Source organism: Montipora foliosa, chromosome 8 (genome assembly GCF_036669935.1).
Source record: "Montipora foliosa isolate CH-2021 chromosome 8, ASM3666993v2, whole genome shotgun sequence".
Classification (NCBI taxonomy): domain Eukaryota; kingdom Metazoa; phylum Cnidaria; class Anthozoa; order Scleractinia; family Acroporidae; genus Montipora; species Montipora foliosa.
This window is the reverse complement of record NC_090876.1, coordinates 10,213,489-10,233,488: the sequence shown is the minus strand read 5'-3', so window position 1 is coordinate 10,233,488 and position 20,000 is coordinate 10,213,489. Positions and strand designations below refer to the sequence as shown.

The 20,000-nt window shown below is 39.4% G+C and overlaps 1 protein-coding gene across 2 annotated transcripts in view; it reads right to left on the bottom strand.

The window, feature by feature from the left end:
- Positions 1 to 20,000, bottom strand: part of LOC137968011 (uncharacterized) — a 29,527-nt gene that overhangs the window by 7,098 nt on the left and 2,429 nt on the right. For both annotated transcript variants that reach the window (XM_068814623.1, XM_068814622.1), the window contains exons 3-10: positions 18,054 to 18,122; positions 17,190 to 17,463; positions 12,297 to 12,430; positions 8,994 to 9,204; positions 6,879 to 7,332; positions 4,748 to 4,895; positions 3,250 to 3,423; positions 1,007 to 1,111 (exon numbers count right to left, since the gene is read on the bottom strand). In XM_068814623.1, the coding sequence (XP_068670724.1) occupies positions 1,007 to 1,111; positions 3,250 to 3,423; positions 4,748 to 4,895; positions 6,879 to 7,332; positions 8,994 to 9,204; positions 12,297 to 12,430; positions 17,190 to 17,463; positions 18,054 to 18,122 (1,569 nt within the window). The remainder of the gene's footprint in view (positions 1 to 1,006; positions 1,112 to 3,249; positions 3,424 to 4,747; positions 4,896 to 6,878; positions 7,333 to 8,993; positions 9,205 to 12,296; positions 12,431 to 17,189; positions 17,464 to 18,053; positions 18,123 to 20,000) is intronic.

The window sequence follows — 20,000 nt, the reverse complement described above, 5'->3', positions numbered from 1 at the left end:
AGCACGGTGACCTATATTTTTTATTGGATAATTTTGGTGTACAAATAATCTCCTTTAAAAAGTTTTTAAACAAATTTATCGGAACGAAAAAAAGATATAGCTAAAAACGTACACAAAGCCCCTTTCCCAGAGATGTAAATTATCTTGAAAACAACGACTCGAGAAACTTTTTGAGTCGACGTCGTTTTAAGCTGAGTGATTTTTCCATAAACTATATAATACAGTCTTCCATATGCTCTAGACTTTCTACCTATCAGGTGTTTTTTCAAATGTTACTTTAAAAACCCTCTCGTTTAGGTACCGCAAAGTGTACCCTGAGCCGATGAAATAACGTGCGTGAGTAGTATGAGTACAGGCATCAATGGGGTAATATTGGCCCATAATATCTTAAGCAAGCACGGTAACATATCTTTTTTTATTGTAGTTCTGAAAATAGGGATTAGAAGAGAACATTCAGGGGAAGTTTCAAGAAAATCGTTCGACTTTTTTTTCTGAGGAATCACCTTAAGCGAAACAGTTGGGTAGATTCAATTCTTCCAAATAGTACAGTTTGGACCGACTCTTAATGAACAGTACGACTCCAGACGGGCAAATTAAAGCTATTTGTTTGAGACTTAGTATTTTAATATCTTAAAGGTTTCATAGCTATTTTATTACTTATGTGGTTCATTCGTACACCTTTCCATTGTTACTTTAGCCCATTATTATTTTAGAGTTATACATTTTTATCGGTTTTTGACACTCTTTGCCTCTATATGCTACTTTCAAAACCATTCAATCGAACTTGAAAATGACCTCGGAGAGGTCGTAAGGTTGATCTCACTTTTTTATCGCTAGTTTTTATCATTAATTGTTTACCTAAGAAACGTCTTTTAAGAGTTTTCGTAAAAGTTTCGTTTACGTAAACTCTCTATGGTAGTTGTTCTGCTTGACTTCGTCTCGCGCGCAAAACAGCTCTGCAAGAGCTAGTCCCGAAAACTGAGACGACAGCAAATTCGTCACACACCTCTTGTGGAAGGTTGTTCATGCGAAATTGGAGCAAAGCCTGAGTTAATGCATTTGACACCTGCAGGGCCACAGACGCATCCTCTTCATTGCTGACTAGTTTTCCCTAAAAAGAAACACACGAGGTAAGAGTAAAGAGATGAATTTATCATGGAAAGAGAGGATGAGGTAAGAGAGCCCCATCATAGTTTTTAAAATCTATTTTTAGTTTCGCAAAGCTATTTTAAGTTTTCTTTCCCAATATCACACGGTTAGATGATGAGGGCCGGGGAGGGGCTTTCATCGCTCTCTGTTTGGAAAGCCACAAACATTTTCCTTTACATCGATTAAAACCTTTGAAGATTCGTAGACGAAGGTGATCCCTGCTCAAGCCGCGCATATTTAAAATTTCCTTACGTCATTACAACTGGCCAATCAGGAGCCTCTCTAAAAATAGCTGTGCAGCTGAACCATGCCCTAAAATAGCCCACTTTCGATATATTAAAATTCGATCCTAAACAAAAGGCACCACCTCGAGGTTCTACGGAACAAACTCATACAAATCCTTACATTTATTCCCCAGATGCCTTTTGTTTATAGCGAAATTGGTCTATTAGGTTTTAAAAACCTATCAATGGAAGAGGCCCATGTATGAGGGTATCCGCTCTCATACCTCGTCCTCTCTTGATCGTGGTGACTCGGGAATAATCGGAAGAATTCCGAGTGCTCCTATGTCCTTCCGATAACCAATTCAGATGCAGCAATCCTGAGCTATAGCAGACTCGTGAGAGCTAGGCCCTTAAACTAGGTTTAAGCAACAATAGGGCACGTTTGGCATATCAATATTCACACATGGCTACGAGGCTTTATGGTTAAATTTGAATGTTCTTTTGTTTAGATATCTCCCTCGAGATTTGTGAGACAAAGAAAACACAAATGAGCCGTGAAATTTGAACGTAAAGCCTCGAGGCCATGCCTGAATATTGATACATCGAACTGAGCCACCGTGCACCGGTAGCTCAGTTGGTTGAGCAGCGGGCTGTCATGCGGGAAGTCGCTGGTTGGAACCCCGGTCGGATCAATACTCAGGATCTTAAAATAACTGAGGAGAAAGTGCTGCCTTTGTAATTTCATCTGAAAATGGTTAGACTTTCAAGTCTTCTCGGATAAGGGCTGTAAGCACTGCAACGTCCTATTCGAGAGGAGTAGGGGATGAAGTTCCCGGGTGTTTTGGTGGTCTTGTTCTCTCCAGCGGAGTGGCTGGCTTGACAGTGATGTGCCTAAAAGGGTTACGGTGTCTCGCTATACTGTAAGGACTGACACTGAGGGTCCAAATGGTGCAAACTCGCTATTTCATTTAGAAGCAGATGACAAATGTTAACCCCGATAAATGAAATGAAGAGAAGTATTTTCCAGATGACGATTCGGGGATATTCGGAAAAAATCCGAGTGCTTCTTTTCAGGAGTCGAACCTACGACCTTCTGATTACCAATTTGGATGCTCTACCTATGACTTTTGGTAGACTCGTGAGAACCAAGCCATTGAACTAGGTTCAGCTGGCAGTTATTGTCCCGCTGTACTTCTAGGACTGAAATTGTCGAAATATTGCATTCTCTTAATTCTATTTAAAGGGCTTGGGAATCATAACGCCTGTAGGGGTTTTAGGGAACAAGGCTAAACCGAACTGGGGAACAAAGACAAAATGTCATCAGTCTTCGGGAACAAGAGAACATAAAACATCCAGGGATCAAAAAGCTGAGAACAAGTTTGAAAGTAATTTTGGGAACAAGGGAACACCAGCAAATTTTTGAAGGGAACAATATGGAAAAGAACGCCATATATCGCTTTGTATTTTAACGCTTTTTACTTTTATTGTTAATTAATTATCTTTGAAAAATGCGTCGTTACCCCCAATTTTCTTTTTGAATTTCAGTAACACTTCTTGAGATCTGCTTTTCCCGCATATTCAAAAACCGCACAGAAATATCTTTGAATTAGCAGGCACCGCCCTTAAGGCCAAACAGAATAGGCCATTTCCGGGTTCATGTCTGCCTCCTCTTCTAAGCGAGTCTAAGTGCGAAGTAATTAGTTCTACTTTACATATGAATGAAAACTAATTTTCATAACAAGAACTTCGCACTTAGACTCGCTTTGAAGAGGAGGCAGGCATGAACTCGGAAATTGCCTATTTCGTTCGCCCTAGCGCACGCAGCAAAAGAGTGGGAATCTTTAGTCATTATTGTAAGATTTTAAAAACCGCTCACCAAGTCCGCAATGGCGCCCTGAAGAAGGCTTACACTATTGTTCCCGGCTCCACCACTGGTCATAGTGTTTCCACCCTGATGTGATGCAGTGGCCAATTGATTCTGCGAATGAAAGCCGGGTCCACTTGGGTTTGGATTGGTGTAAGTAGTCGGATTAGAAAACGATTCATTGTACTGTCAACGAGAGAAAAAAAAGATCCGCGTCTGTTCACTAATAGTTCATGAAAGTGCTACTATGAATAACCAATCAATTCTTCTTTTTCTTTGGATTTCAAAACTATGTTAACTAAACACTAAGTGACCCAAGTTTTAAGCCCTGATTTCCGAAAGACACCTGTTTATTTTAACTATAAATTTTCCTATTTAATGGGAGTTCAAACTCTTGAGAGAGCTGGGTCGAGGAGAAAATTACGTCAAAGACTAAATAGTTTAAGAATGAAATTAATCGTGTCTACGCGTAAAAACACTTAACAATCGTTTCTGTTAGCTAAAATAGCCGTTTTGAAGAAACAATCCAAGACACTACCCCTTTAAATCAACCACCAATCACAGGATATATTACACCACATCACTAGCATGAGTCTGGAAACTCAATGACATACAATGTAAAGTATACTATTCTCCCGTGAGAACATTCAGCACTTCAACGGGGTTTGAAACCGTGACCTCCCGATGCCAGTGCGGCGCTCTAACCAACTGAGCTATGAAGCCACTGACATTGGGAGCTGGTCACTTGTGGGTTCAAATGTTCCTGTGATGAATGAGTCAACGAACGAAATGATATATGAAATGGATCATATATTGAAATGCGGATATCATGTGAAATCAAGTGAAGCTATGATCCTCGTAGTTATGAACGCAATTTCAACAACTGGGTAGAAATAGGACTTCAACTAGGTTTGAACCCTGTGGCTTCATAGCTCAGTTGGTTAGAGGGTCGCACCGGCATCGCGAGGTCACGGCTTCACACCCCGCTGAAGTCCTGAATTTTTCCAGTTGTGTAGCAGCTCTCGTAACCTGCTATTGTTTGGTATTGTGAGCAACTTCTATTGTTTTTAAGTCTAAGTCATTGTTTCAATTGTTTTTTGTCTTTTGTTTGGGGGTGAGGCTAAATAGCGTGGGTGGGTGGGTCGTGGGTAGGTGGGTCGAGGGTCGTGGGTCGTGTTTCTTTGAAGATAAAAAAAGATATATATTAGCTCCCTCATTGTTCGGTCCAAATTTGTCTTAGGTCTTAGGTCTTGCCTGTTTCGCGAATTTCCAGTCGTTGATAAAAAAAAGGGTTTGGGTTGGGTTAGGGTTAGGGACCCACGACCGACGACCCACCCACACATGCCGATTAGACACTTTGTTTTTGGCTAGGATAGCGAGACAATCACACTATACGTTACGACAGCTGCCACATCACCCAATTTTTCAGGCTTCTCTATCTCTTCGAGTAGCTGTTGCTGCAGCATTGCTGCATTGACAAAATTGCTGTTGCAGCTTACGTCGTTCTTACCTCAAAATTTGCACCGTGAAAGGAAGTATTCTGTTTTCCTTTCCCATAGTAATCGTCATAATATTCATCATACTGACCAAACTGTTGTTGATTCTGTGAACGGGGAGGAGACCTGGGCTTAAATGCCTCTGGAGGTAACATCGGTTCCCTGTAAGATAGTTATGTTATCTACCTTATTATTTTACAATTTTTAAATGATAGGCAACAAAATATAAAATAGTTTTGCAACGGTGTTGTATCAAATCTGCACACTCTTGGCTTCGCCGCCAGTTCACCAAGGTGATAGTACGTAGTACGTAGTCACTTCGCGCGGTTTTCAATTGAGCGTCACTCAGTGATTGGCTCAAAGTTCTCGCACCACTTTTTCAACCAATCAGAAGTGAAACCAAAACCAATCGTGGCTCGCGCGTGCACATTTTCTCGCGCTTTGTGTCGGCTATATGTAATTACTTCGAGTTTTGACTGTTTTACTGGATTGTCTCCGTCATTTTTGATTGGCCAAAGTAATTACTTTGGTTTTGGTTTTACGACACGCAATTGAAATTCGCTCTATTAGAAGGATTGACACTACAACACTATTACGTAACAGCAATGTTATAGTACCATGCAAAACCTCAATTATAGCTGAACAAGATGCAGTTATTTTTGTGACGCAATAAGTTACCATGGCAACAGGAAAGCCTTGCAAAAACACCCTATATTTTGGCTTAAGTTGCTCATATCTGGAAAACGAACTCGGTGACCCCAATTTTTTATTGCACAAAAGTGATCAGCAGGCCAAGATGAAAATCTCTGCAACATTCAAAAACATTCTGTGGGGCGGATTCAGAGCTACCTTAAATTTTCAATTATTTAAGGTGGCTCTGAATCCGCTCCACAAAATTTTTCTAAACTTTGCAGAAAGTTTCATTCTGGCATGCTGATTACTTTTCAGAAATAAAAAATGGGGGTCACCAAGTTCGTCTTTGAGATATGAGCAGCTAAAGGAAAAATATAGGGTGTTTTTGCAGGGCTTTCCTGTTGCCACAAAAATTACTGAATCTTTTTCAGCAATAATTGGTGTTTGATATGGTACCATGACATTGCTGTTAAGTGATAAGGTGTTGCAGTATCAATCCTTCTAATAAGAACGTTTCTTTCAAGTGTTGAAAGAGGTTTGAGCCACTTTAAAGTCATTGTCTAGTTTTCTAGTGCCAATAAAGTAAACTAAAGTAAAGCAACCATATTTAACGTCGATAACTCGTAACAGTAATTCAACTGACAAACCTGAGGTCGACAGTGCACTCATTTTACTCCCCCCTCTCCATCAGTGCTCCGTTTTACGGGTATTTAAAGCTACTTAGCTACACGGAAAGGAAAGAAGTCGAAACAAGGATGCGAGATCCGGGAATCGAACTCAGGACCTCTTGCACCGTGGCCGCGCACTAACCGACTGTGCCACCCTCCTCCTCGCCAATTGAGGACAAAATTGAAATCAATGCAAATCAAATCAAACGTTGGTTTTTTGAGGAGAGGGGAAAACTGTAATACCTTGAGAAAAACCTCTGGTTGCAGAACAGAGAACCACCAAACACAACACTCACATGACACAGAGTCTGGGAATTGAATCCCGGCCACATTGGTGGATAGTGAGTGCTCTCATCACTGCGCTAGCCCTGCTCCCCAAGAATTAAAAAAATCTCTTAAGAAGAATCCTATCTGGCTGGAAGCAAACTAGTTGGCTATTTATAAGTGCATCTGAGAAGTTGAACTAGGGACTACCAGGATCAAAATGACCAAGTGGACAGAACGGATCTCCCGATCTCAAGGCAAGCACTCTAACCACTGAGCCACACTGTCTCCACTTCAGAGCAATGGGGTCTTTCCAAACAGTGTGGTGTGTGTGTTTTTTAACAGTTCTTTTTCATACAACTTGCCTTAGAAGAGTTTCCAGACTAATTTTTGCTACCCACTTTCAGAATAATCTTTGATGTATCCCTTCACTTTTAGGAAAAAAATGATGCCTTCACTATTTAACTTGAGTGACAATTTGGGTTCAAAACTTTCAATTGATCTTCTAGGGTTACCATACATGTACCATACGTCACCCTGACAGTATAGCCACTGCTTTTTGGCAAGCAATTGTACTTACTCTGTAGCATGATTGCCATCTTCCCATGGAAAACTATCATCCATGCTGCCGAAAGGAGTGCTGGCATATGGTTGCTTTTTTTCACCGCTGAAAGATAAGCCTTGATTCCAAACTTGATTAGAGTTGCTCCCCCCTGTTCCTCTTCCTCTCGCCCTGCCTCTGCCTCCCCTGTTAAATCCTGATTGCTGTTGATGATTGAAAGATGTGGCTTGCTGATTGCCGCGCCCACGCCATCCACCTCGTACACTGCCCTGTGCTCCACCGCGTACACTGCTCTGTGCTCCACCGCGTACACTGCTCTGTGCTCCACCGCGTACACTGCTCTGTGCTCCACCGCGTACACTACTCTGCGCTCCACCGCGGGTAAACCCTTGAGTTCCTCCCCGTGTGGCTACCTGACCACCCCGACCTCCTCCTTGCCCTCCACCAAACTTAGTTTGCCACTGCTGTCCTCCTTAAAAGCAAAGAATTATGAGACTTCATGCTTCACACTCACATATTTTAATAATTATAAACAATATCTGTGAGGATACAATCTTCATGTAATAATATTTACCTCTATCCTTGCATCCCTTTAGTTTACTTTAGTGTGTGCCTATATAATTTGCACTTGAAGTATTTACATTATATATAGTTAAATAAAATTTAACATAGTTAACGACTAGGAGCTAGTCTGTTCAGTAGTGTTTTGCAGGCGGTTGTTAGTGTGTTGGCCGTCTGGTAGCGTTGTTCAGCGTTTTGGTGCGTTCTGTAGCGTTTGTTATAGTTACATGGTTCACGACCGGGAGCTAGTCCGGTCAGTAGCGTTTTGCAGGCGTTTGTTAGCGTTGTTATGCGTTTTTGTAGCGTTTGCAGCACTCTTTAGGTTGGGGGAGCCCTGGGGCTGACATGGTTCAGCGGTATTCCTGCGTAGTGCATGCGTTGTCCAATGTGCTTGCAGCGTGTTTGTTGCTCTGTTGGCGTGGCGTTGTGAGTCGATTTAGGAGTTTAGTGGTTCTCGGCGTTCCCTCCCTCTCCCCCCCTTTCTTTTTTTTTGTGCTCTTTTTTTTTGTGTGTTATTATTATTATTATTATTATTATTATTATTATTATTATTATTATTATTATTATTATTCCACTGAGCTATCTGGCTCAAGTGTGACGGGTGCCTTAGGGGGGCCTGGCGCGGGGGGCTCGTGGCTTGGTTGCGGGTTGGGCAGGCCAGTCGGGTGTTCTAGCGCCTTGGGGATGTGACTGCGGTTGCAGCCCCCAGGCTTCCTGGGCACCTACCCTCCACTGGCGACGTGGGCGTTAATTACATGTACATTTAATATTATAAATCATTTCTATTCATTTTCTTGCCCACTATTTAAGTGTAAATATCTTGGTCTTCTTATTTAAAATTAACATGACAGTGGCCAACTCAAAAGCTATTACTCCTTTGGCCACTGTACACATACCGGTATTCCTTATTACTTCTTCTTTATCTATGTGCATATACATCTACGTTGTCTTAATCCTGTTGTATCATTACTTTGCCAATAACTCCTAACCCATTGACTCCAGGGGGTCCCCATTGATGAATAAAATCGTCTGGTGTTAGACAAAGTAAGTCTGGCCGGTTTAGGCCGGTTTGGGTGTTAAAGGGTTAAACAGTGTGAACAAAAGTTGAATCAAAATGAATTGATAGTGTGCAAGTTAACAACCAGATAGAAAACGTTTGATTAAAAAATACTGTTGCTACATAAAAAATTAATTGAATCTGAGATTACACCACTGGGAATTAGGTGCCTTTGCATACAGAGTGTGACTGATTTTTAACGTAATGCAGAGGTTATCAACAAATTTTGTGAGATGAGTCCTGCGGTCTCTGGTAGGCAGAAGGTAAAGTCTGCTACGAGCCTAGAAGGCCCATCAGGCTGGCACTTATCTGCGGCCTCTGGTACTCACCATTAATTTTTTTAATGGTATTTTGAAAAAGTCATAACAAAGGTGACACTTTCCCCTTAGTTGCTTCAGGCATTGATCTGTGTAATCGTGTGCGCAGGGGAACATCTCTCACATTCCAGATTAAGCTGGCTGATCAAAAGTCAACCAACTTTGAGTACCGGCTGAACTTTGTACAAGATACCTCACCTCTTCTTGACGTGTTTGTTGTCATTCCTCCTCTAGCAGCTGCCTGGTTGTTTATGACGTTGAATGGGCTTTTCTCCACTCTGGTCTTGACCTGTTGTCGTCCTTCCATCATTTCCAGTTTGTGCGCTTCTTCAAGCAACTTACTGGACAATTCTGATCTCTTTTTGACATCGCCACGGATATGTCCAGCAACCTCTGGAACCTTTTCTTTCTATTTTGTACGACAAAAGAATGATATCCTACAGTCAGCAAGTATAAACTTTTTTTATTCTTTGAAATTAGCATTATAAGATTTGGACCAGTATAGTCAATCATAGTAAGGAGGATAAAGCAACGAGACCAATCACAGTCAAAGACAACCCAAACACTCCTTTTTCAATAGCTTCAACCCAAATTTTCTACAGCAGTGGTGGGCACTACTCCTATACTAATTCATGCACAACTTCAGTCTACTACTCATTTAACCAACCTCAAGTGGATGGAAAGTTGAGAGAACTTTGGAGAGCACATGCAGGGATTCAAACCCAGGACGCTGGGATGAAGTCCGCGAGTGATATCCACAACACTACGTGTCCCACATATCATAATATTAACTTCTTACTAACCGAGTGCGAGGGCCGTACTGGGGAATATTGGCCTGAGGTCATGGCAGTACGGACAGATCGCAGCGAGGTCCGTACAAAAACGACCGAGGGCCAATATTCCCCAGTACGGCACTCAAGCTACCTTGGTTAGTAAGTAGTTTATTATATGGCTTTTTAATTACCTTTTGCTTTGTTTTTGCGAGCCCGTAATCGGCCCATGGGCATTACGGGAGAATAATGCCCTTCAATTCAGTCACAATTAGCCAATCAGAGCACACGTTATATTGGCTACAAACACAAGCCATATAATAATATTCATTATTACTATCAACAATTTTTGGCTTAACCAAAAATATAATACAAATACAAAATAATGAAGCATTTGGCTGAATTGTATACCTCTCAAGTCTTGCTCTGATCAGTACACTGTGTCCGAAATATAGAATTACCATTCTGTCACTTGGATACAGAAGATAAACAATGCAGTCAAAAGCCCCAAGGAAACCTTTGAATTAAGGCCAGAATGGCTAAAATGCATTGAGTGGCCTCTACTGTCACAGACCTTCAGTTAGGTTGGTGCCTAAGCTGAATGAAAGTCTACATAGAAGGACAACTACAGGGAGAAATGCAGGTCTCCTTTTGGACTAAAGGAAATCACAGTGCACCTCACATTACAAGTGCATTATCAGCTGCTCCAGAGTTTGCTCAATGTACACCTGTAGTAAGCCAATGTACTCTTAAGCCTGCTCTCTTCAAAATAGAAGTTGGACTTCCATCTCACATAAGCACTTCAGGCAATTAGACATAGTTTGAAGAATTTTTGGGTTTTTAAGATTGTTCTTTGAGATCATAATAATATTATTATTACATGAGCCTGGGCTCTGATGAAAATACTACGATTCTCAGTTGAGCAAGACACTAGCAGGAAAGTTTGGTGACAAAGTTTTCAGTGTTATCAAGGGCAACTTGCTTTGTTTCCAAGGGTAACTTTTCGGGTTTTGACATCATTTAACTGGTAACGGTCACCAGTTTGATTTAAGATCATTGCCTAGAAATAGGACTCTTCAATATATTTCTGATGAATATTTCAAACACTGTAGTAACAATAAAGGAGATGATAAAAATGTAATAAAAAAGGGCAGTCACCATGCTAGTTCCCATGGTAAGACGCTAACCAATACAGCTATTTGAGCTACTTTCAATTGACAAATCCTGCACAATCCCAATCTTGGACAGATTTAGCTCAATTTTACATGTAATCCAATGTATAACGCAGAGCCTGGTGTCCTTCTATGAAGAACATACCTGAAAAATGTGTTTGAATGCCTTTGTGGGTACTTGACACTCCAAAATAGATTTAAATTTAGTGTGGGCTGTTCATTCAGCTCATGATAGCTCCTTCTGTACAATTTTATGAAATTGCCAAAAAACCATGGATGCAAATGTAGATTTTTGCTAATTTTTTCAATACTACAGGGTACATGATGACACCGTTCTCAGTAAATAATTATATGAAATAAAAAATGGGGCAGGGATACACAATGCAAAACCAGGGAATCACCTTAGCCGTTACCATTTGAAGATTTTGGCGGGCTTCATCACTCATGACGGCAAGGCCCTAAAAGTTACTCTTGGAAAGGAAGCAAGCTGGCCTTGACAACATGGGAACCCAAACATTGAAACTTTGTCGCGAAACTTTCTAGTGCCATACTCAACTGAGAACTGTAGTAACTCTTTTGAAAATATTATTCTACATTTCGGTCATTCTTTTAAAGTGATTCCAAATGCAATTTTTTTTACAGTAATATTTCTTTCATCTTAAGCAAAATTGAGAATAGGTGTTCACAAGAAAGATGTCGAGTGCAAGATTTCTTTCAAAAGAAACCAAAATAAACCCACAAAATGAACTCTTTTCTCATGAAACAGAAATATTTGAAGCAAAACCTTTATCACAATTAACCTGACTGCTTTTTTTCTTTTTTTTAGAAGCAATCAAATTAAATATGATAACAGATAAGCCTCTAAAACAATAATATTACATGTACAATATTATTATAACATTGTTATTAAGATAATATTATTTAGTTATCTGTCCTGAAATACAGTTGGATGAAGATGGCAGCTGGATAGTTCAACAAATCCCTGCACACCTTGAAGATTACATGCAGGGTTTTGCAGTGAAAGTTTTTGGACATTGCCTCATGCATTTCCAATACAGCAGTCTACTGACAAAATTAATTTTCTGACAATCCTTTGAAACATGTTCATCATAATTATGCAACTTGCCTCGAAATTCTGTTGCGACACAAGTTGCACAAATAAATTCTTGCATGCTGTAATAAACCCTTACAGAGATTTCTTGCAATTTTTTTGTGATTTCTCTTTTCAAGATGCTTTTCTAAATACATCACAACCTTTTTCAAGGTTGTGTCATGCAAAATCTATCCTGCAATTTTTGTCAAGTCAGCCAACTAATGTTGGCATCAGCCAAATAAAAATTATTAATGGCTTTGACCACATGATCATTCAGAGTGAGAAAAATTGCAAGAAACGTTTTCACCACAAGCAACTTGACATGCAATATTACGAGAACTTTTGTTGCAAAAAAATTGGCAGACAAGTTGCAAGAGATTTTTGTTAAGTATAACAGGGCCTTTTACTGTGCAAGTAGATCACAGTAAAAATGCAATGAACAAAGTTCATTTTGTGACTTACTCACCAGCACATTGAAACGATGTTTACTTCCAACAAGGTGCGGGAACTTCAAGTTGTGGTCAAATTTGGAGTCACACAGCTGACAATGATATCGTGGGCTCTGTCCTATAACCTGGATTTCTGTAACATACTCCAGGCCTACAGCAACAGAAGAAGTGGCATGACAAACATGCCAGAACATGAAATTTAGGTGAAAATGAAAAACTAGATCTTGTCCACATTTTCACCCTGGATTTGAGATTAGTGGATCAAAGCAATGTAGTTTAGTGCATGGGGAGTTTGATCTGCCTGCTTTTGTACATGTAACAGGTTCAAATCCTGCTCTCACCACTGGATGGGAGTCAGGGAGGTATAGTGGCCATCAACTGCAACTCCCACCTACACGATAGTGGGTGGACTGAGTTCCAGTCGATTTCAACCTCACTACGAGGGTTTTATCCAGGAAATCAAAGGCGCTTTCCATTTGACCAGATAATTTTGTGTAGCAAATGGAACAGCATTTTCCCGTTGGCTGGCCATAACCAATCACCTCAACGGGTTTTGCCCTAAAGTGTAAACAGTAATTGCATCAGAGGAGGAATGGACCAATGAGACACTGTTTTCCAGTTGTTTCAAATCTCCAGGATTTTAGGCCAAACTCACAAGGTACACCCAAAATTTCAGAATGAAATTCTGGAAAATTTCTGTTCCATTCTCTCCCCTGCCCGGAATTCCAGGAAAATTTGGTTGAATGGAAAGTGCCCCAAATTTCCTTCCCTCATCAACATTGACTCCCAGCTAGCTTGCAGATTCACCTCGCATGGGTCTCCAACCCATTTGTACACTCTCCCCAGATAAAACTGTGACAAAAAGAATGATAAATATTATTATTGTCTTCTGACCATGCTTTGTGAATAGCCACCTGGTTTTCCCATGCCAGTTGGAGTTCTTAACCAAAGTTATGTAGAAGGGCCATCATGTAAACAACTGGGTTACCATTCTCAATGTTCTAATGAATGATATCATGGTAATTATTGTTAACCCCAGTAAATGAACAGATGGTTTGGTTTTTTTTTCAGTGGTGCCTTAGGAATACTCACAAAACATCCGAATGCTTGGACCCTGTTGGAGTCGAACATTCACATGCAACCTTGTGATTACCGGTTTGAATTCTACACTTCTGAGCCTACATGTAGTTTGAACTTGTCACCTACATGTAAGCATAATTATGTAGTTTAATGACCTACAGTAGTTCCCTTGAGTCATCTATCGCTCAGTGATACATGTAGATCAGCCACACTGGTAATCAAAAGCTTAAATGTAGGTTTGACTCCTGCAAAGGAGCACTCATATAATTATATTCTTTCTGAGTATCATTGAGATCTCATTGAATAAGTCATCTCTTCATCGTGGGTTACCAGTAACATGTTTATACCCTTAACATACCGGTATTAACATAAATTTTAACATAATTATTATGAATACCCTATTGATAAAATCATAGTTTATGGACTGTTTAAAAAACGAACAGTGCTCACTGTTTTATCAGGTTTAAAACATGAGGTGCAACCAAGTTTTTTGAACCGCTTCAAAATGTCCCTCAGTAGTCTGAACAAAGGTCAAAATGTGAGAGGAAGATATTATTTGCAAGAAAAACACTCCTCATTATTTTAATACTATTCCTTATAATTAAAATTATAAAGAATTCTTAAGAGGATTGCTTTATCAGGTTTAAAACTCATGCACATGATGTTTATCAATGTTCTTCATGAATTATTGAGTTTTTTTAACACAAGCCCAATGTGGGAGTTTGTTTGTCTATAAGAAGAATGATACAATGTACATCTACAGATTTGACAATGTCACACTCCATTCGCCAACTATTTTTGAGATATACATGTAATATGAGAAATAGCCATGTTAAAAACTTCTACAATTAATTATTATGTACAATAAAGTATTTCCTTCCATTTTGGCATTTCTAGCACAATGGTGGTCTTTCGCGAAGGATGAGCTGGACTGATTTGAGTGAGAATGAGACCAGTGAGGTTTGATATAGGATATTCTAAAAAAACGACCAAGTGTGACCCCAATCAATGTATGACTCATTACCTGAAGGTAATGGGTTATGCATCCCCTACGATAACGACAGGTGATACAAAACCAGAGCACTTTACCCACAGAACAAGACTAGCAATAACACCACCAAGAAGCTTTCGGAAATCTTAACAATTATACTACATGTGACTACATGTATATCTCTCATAATAATGCCAGGAACAATCAATTATTTTATTATACATCAGACTCACTACGAAAAATCTGATTGGTCGAGAGCATTCAATCAATTCACAATAGCTTGTGAACTTGACATGATAAATGCAATATCTGCTCCAGATATTGCATCTATCATGTCAAGTTCAACGTCTGCCTAGTTACTAAGCCCCTTGGAGTGTTCTCCTCATTGCATTTTTCAACAGATGAATGTCTTCTTTCGCGTATTGTTTAAAAAATGTATAATAAAACAATTATTGAATTTGGTTTTCGCATGATATCATGCTCAACCTCATACAATAATTGTTTAATACATGTAACAGGCACTGCTTTGCAGAGGTTCAATAAAATTTCAAGTGGGTGGGTGGCTTGTTTGAGTAGAGTAACCCACTGTATCAACAAGGGGTGCAACAGCCCTTTTCTCCAGGGATGTCTGGGGCATACAGTAATATTATTTTCAAAAAGAATGCTCCCAAATGTCACATTTCAAATGCAAAAATTTTTGATGATCATGTTAAGACAACTTCACGTTGTCATTGACAAAATGAGTTTAAATCTTAGGTTTGAAACAACCTGTCTTTCTTTTTTTTTTCAGCTTAAGGAAAAAAGTTGCTGACTTCTCTAAGGAAAGGAGCCAATGCTTTCCGTTGTTGAAGTTTACCACTGACCTTGCTATTCTTAAACTTATTTCATGGCCACATAACCAACGCAAAAGTACCTTGCCTAAAGCCTTGAAAAGTGCCTGAGATCAAAATTGCTTTAAGATGCACTCAAATGTAGTTTTAATCCACAAAATGCATGCCCAGGTTGTTTTCAGGGCCACATTGTGACTGTTGGCCCCTTTGGACAACCTTGCAACAGGATACATTGTACGGCTGTGCATCATGGAGTTTTCTTGTCATTACATCCAAAGAAACCGATTGGGTATAATGATTATTTGAAAGATAAGCTTATACTTCTCCACTTCTAATTGTTCGTACCTGTACAATTAGCAAGAGTAACTGATAATCGCTCACTTGTGAGAGACACTTTCAGCACTCGAAGATAAAATTTGTATCCCCGCGTAGCGCCTGTATAAAGGTCTGACAAGACTACAGCTACTAGTTCCACATGCAAAGCAGCTCATCATAATAGAGAAACACTTGAACAAGTGCCATTTCATATTAAAACATAAATTCCATGTGGCTGTCCACATTCAATTGAGTTGCCCAACACAACAGTAGTTTCTTTTCTACTGCCTGCCCAAGACAACAATCATTTACAGTGACTGCAACTGTAGGGACATACATTGTACATGAACTGCTCTGTACAGCAAATCAATGGTAATATACCACAACACATTTTCTTGGCAAAAGTCAAAAATGTGGCACAAATACATGTAAGCTTACAATGCTACATGTATGTCTATTGCACTCTCATTTGTGCTTGAGCAAGCCTTTAGAACAGACTCAATCAAGTTTAGAGATGTTTTCAAGCTGTCTTGCTGTGGCCCAGAAGCTGTTATCCTACTTTATGAGGAAAACAGTTTCATGCAGACAACTGGGAGCCATACTGAGCCAAGCAATGCAGCTTGACCATTACCGTAATAGTACGACTGACCAAAAAATTGGGACCTAAGAAAAATTTAATTACTACTGTTCAAATTATTACTATACACTTTGTATAAGAAATTGATCTTTCAAATGTTTATTATTTTCATTAATTTATTATTCCCTGTCCAAAAATTGCTATCCTGACAAAACAAAACTCCAAGAGACACCCAGCTCTTCACAATCAACATTTCATTTCGTCGAACTAGCATACGTGTGCATGTAGGATGCAGCTCAATTGTGTTTAGGATTAGGCTCCATTGTTTCCGAATCATATCTTTTCTGGGGTATATTCTTGGTGCAATTGCAAAGTGTAACTTGCAGTAAAAGCACTTGAACATGGTACGCACGTACATGTTAAACTCTTAAGTACTAACCAAGAATGAGGGCCATACTGGGGAATATTGGCCCGAGGTTGTGGCACTACATATTCAAACCAAGCGCAGCGAGGTCTATACAAAAGAAGACTAACAGCCCATATTCCCCAGTACAGTCCAGAGCAAGTGAGGTTAGTACATGTAAAATATGGCATCATGTCTTTGGGTGATCAGACACTTCTTTGCTTGGTGCAGGGTTGTAATCTTCGTCTTCCATCAGCGAACTTTGAACAGTAACCTTTTACATGTAAAACTGAATTCCATTTGCTATAGTTGTACTGTTGTGATGAAAAATTAAACTGAATCCCCTTTTTAAAATTTTTTGGTGTTTCGCTCAACTTGAATTTCTAAAGAGAGAGAAAAAACAGGGAAACGGACCGTTTCCACGGTAATGGTCCATACTGTAAAATCCTGATCAAAGAGCAGCCAATCAGAGTGCTCCATTTGAATTGCTTGCCATTCACTACTTGCACAATCCCATACTACACCTCTATTACCCCCCAAAACTTTTGCATAACCATTGTTTGCAATTTCTCCTGGGACATGAAAATGTCCCAAGAGAAGTTGAAAAACAATGCCTACATGTATGCAGATTTTTGGGGCGTAAAAGAGGTGTATTATGGGATTTGTGCAAGTAGTGAATATATGTAATAAAAGAGTTTAATTCAATTAACTCACCTATTAGAGGCTCGGGGTATGTCGCAAAATCCTTCGCACCAATAGGACCACTGGGACTAGGCTGCTGGACAGCATGCATAGGTTTGTCGTACGGCTTGCGTGTGTGTCCTGGAGTGTATCCTCCTCCTCTAACAGGTCCCACCCCTCCCCCTCTTCCTCTCAGCCCTCTTCCAGCTCCTTGATTATACGTGTAACTAGTGTTTAAACTGTTCATCGTGAAAGATTTCTCCTGGGCTTTTTGTTGTGCTCTTTCTGCACCTTGTTTTTCTAAGGCCTTCCAATGGGACAAGAAAAAAACATACATACAACAGATAAAACCTCTATTCAGGTACATCTGTATGTCTTATTTACAATAATTAACAATTTCTGCAATGATAATAATAATAACGATAATAATAATAATAACAATAATATTAATGATAATATTATAATTTTGTAATAATAAAATAATAATTATATTATTGCTATTATAATGAAAGAAGATAATAGACTACTTTGACAAAATGGCAGCCCTTTTGCATTAAAATTATTATTGTTCCAATAGCTACTATGGGATGCCAACGGGAGAAATACATATTCATTTTGCCTCCTAAGCATCCTTAATAGTGCCTACAATGGTTTTAATTCATTACTCTCTGCTGCAAGGAACTCTGTAGTTTTTAGTGATTTTAAAACTCAAGTGAGAAAGTATCTGATAAATAGGGCAAATGATTTTGAGCACACTTTTTATTAAAATGCCACGAACTACTTCATGGCCATATTTTCGCGTTGATAAAATGAGATATTCTAAGCCACATTACTACATGTAGGGTCTTTACTTCCTAGAATTATGTTTAACATCAGAATAAATGTCAATGATGTCACCTTTCTATGTTTTTGTCCTAGAAGATGGGAATTCCAGGCTGTATCACTGTTGCATGTTACAAGACAAACCTGCATAGAATAAAAAAAGCCCACATAGAGCTTACCTCAAACTAAATTTGGCTTTTTTTACAGCTTTGAGTACAGTTGCACAATTGTAATAAGTTTTGTGTCAGCATCAGTTTCCAATTTACAATAAATTTTCATCTCTGCACAAGAATCTCCCCGAGTCAAAAATAAGTATACATTCCACACACTGGTTTTTCCAAGTGATGTGTTGACAGGTGACTGGTAGGTGGACTGTGGCTCTGTTGCCATGGTGACCTCCTTGCTGCCAAGGAGAGTGCTGACTCCTCTCTTGCTACACGTACCTTCACAGCACCTACAGCTGTACCCTCCAGTAAATTGGCAGTCTTAACCCATTGACATCCAAATCGGCCGTAACCAGCCGCGCACGACAACCCCCAAAATAACCCAAACTGGCCGTAACTGGCCGTAAATATGGCGTCTTGCTTTTAGGACTCTGCCCCTCCCCCCATTAGTAAATTCTGTATGTCTTGTTGTTATGGAGATTTACTAGAAGGATAATCGACCAATCATTTGTCGTCCTGTGAGCAGATTTTGACAGCTGATAAGAGACTCCATGAGGTCTGGTTTTTTATCCCAAGGCTGCTGCCTAAGAAAATTTTTCTGGAGCCCTTTGGGCTTACAATGTTAAAAGTTAGTAGCCCAAGTCATATTTTTTTTCAAGAGCCCAGCGTTAATTAATTAAAAATGAGGATGACTCACCTTGTAATAAGTTAGGCGCCCGTTCAGGCTACTCGTTCAGAAATTTGGTCGCCAGCGCTCGCAAAAAGGCGTCCCAGGCAACCGCGCGACCGTTAGGCAGCAGCCTTGTATCCTTTCGATTGCGCAATCAAATTAAATGAAAACAATGCTGATGCATCAGGTATCGCATGAAACGATGGGAATACCCCGCATTGTTTGGTTTATGAGTTTTGTTTGTTTGTCATGTGAGAAATTATAAGTCAAGGACCAATTAAACTTTGCACATTTCGCATTGTTTTTAAAGTTATTTTCAAAGATTGACTCCTGCTTCTGAGATGTTGTGCTTATCCTCTAAAGCCCTTTATCCTTGAACAACGAAACAGGTTAGTTTGAGGTTTACATGTTCGATTTTCTGAGAATTTTTTCGAAACTCAAGGACAAAATGCCCGCATATACAACAACTGCTGAACCACAAAATTATAAAGCTCTTGAGGCCCTGACTTTTTTGCATATCCACAGTTCCAGAAATCGAAGAATACAAGATTAGTATCCCATGAACATTTAACAAAGAAATTAAGAAATTGCTTTTTTTGTTATCAAAAATGGGGGGTCAACTTATACACGGGATCGACTTATACACTGGTAAATACGGTAATTTTTGCGCTTATACCTGCAAGAAAACAAGGCGAATCGCGCAAATTTCCAACAATTTTTATCCATTGAGTGATAAGATTTACATGTAAATGTATACTGTACAAGGCATGTTTTCAGTTGAAATATATACTGTATTCTTTTCAAGCGCTTTGTTAGTTAGTGATAAACAATTCTCTTCGATGCTTAACATATGCTGCTTTGAAAAATCTCCTTTTACATTTTCAGTTCAGCCTTAGGACGTGTTTTCAATCACTTTTAAGCAATATTTTTGCATCATCTGGAAGTTCACTGTTTCTTCTTGCGTTGAATTTAATTCTAAACTCATCTCTTGTGTACATTTACTGCACATATGGTTTACTTTTAGCGCTGACATACCACCGTAATTAACATACGTCACATTGGCACGTCAATATCCGTCATGAGCGGCAACCTGACAAAGTCAATGGGTTAATTATTTTAATCTTTTGAAGGTACACTAATAATCTAAATTTACCTTTTCTTTTCTTAAGGTAAGGGGAAGAGTGAATA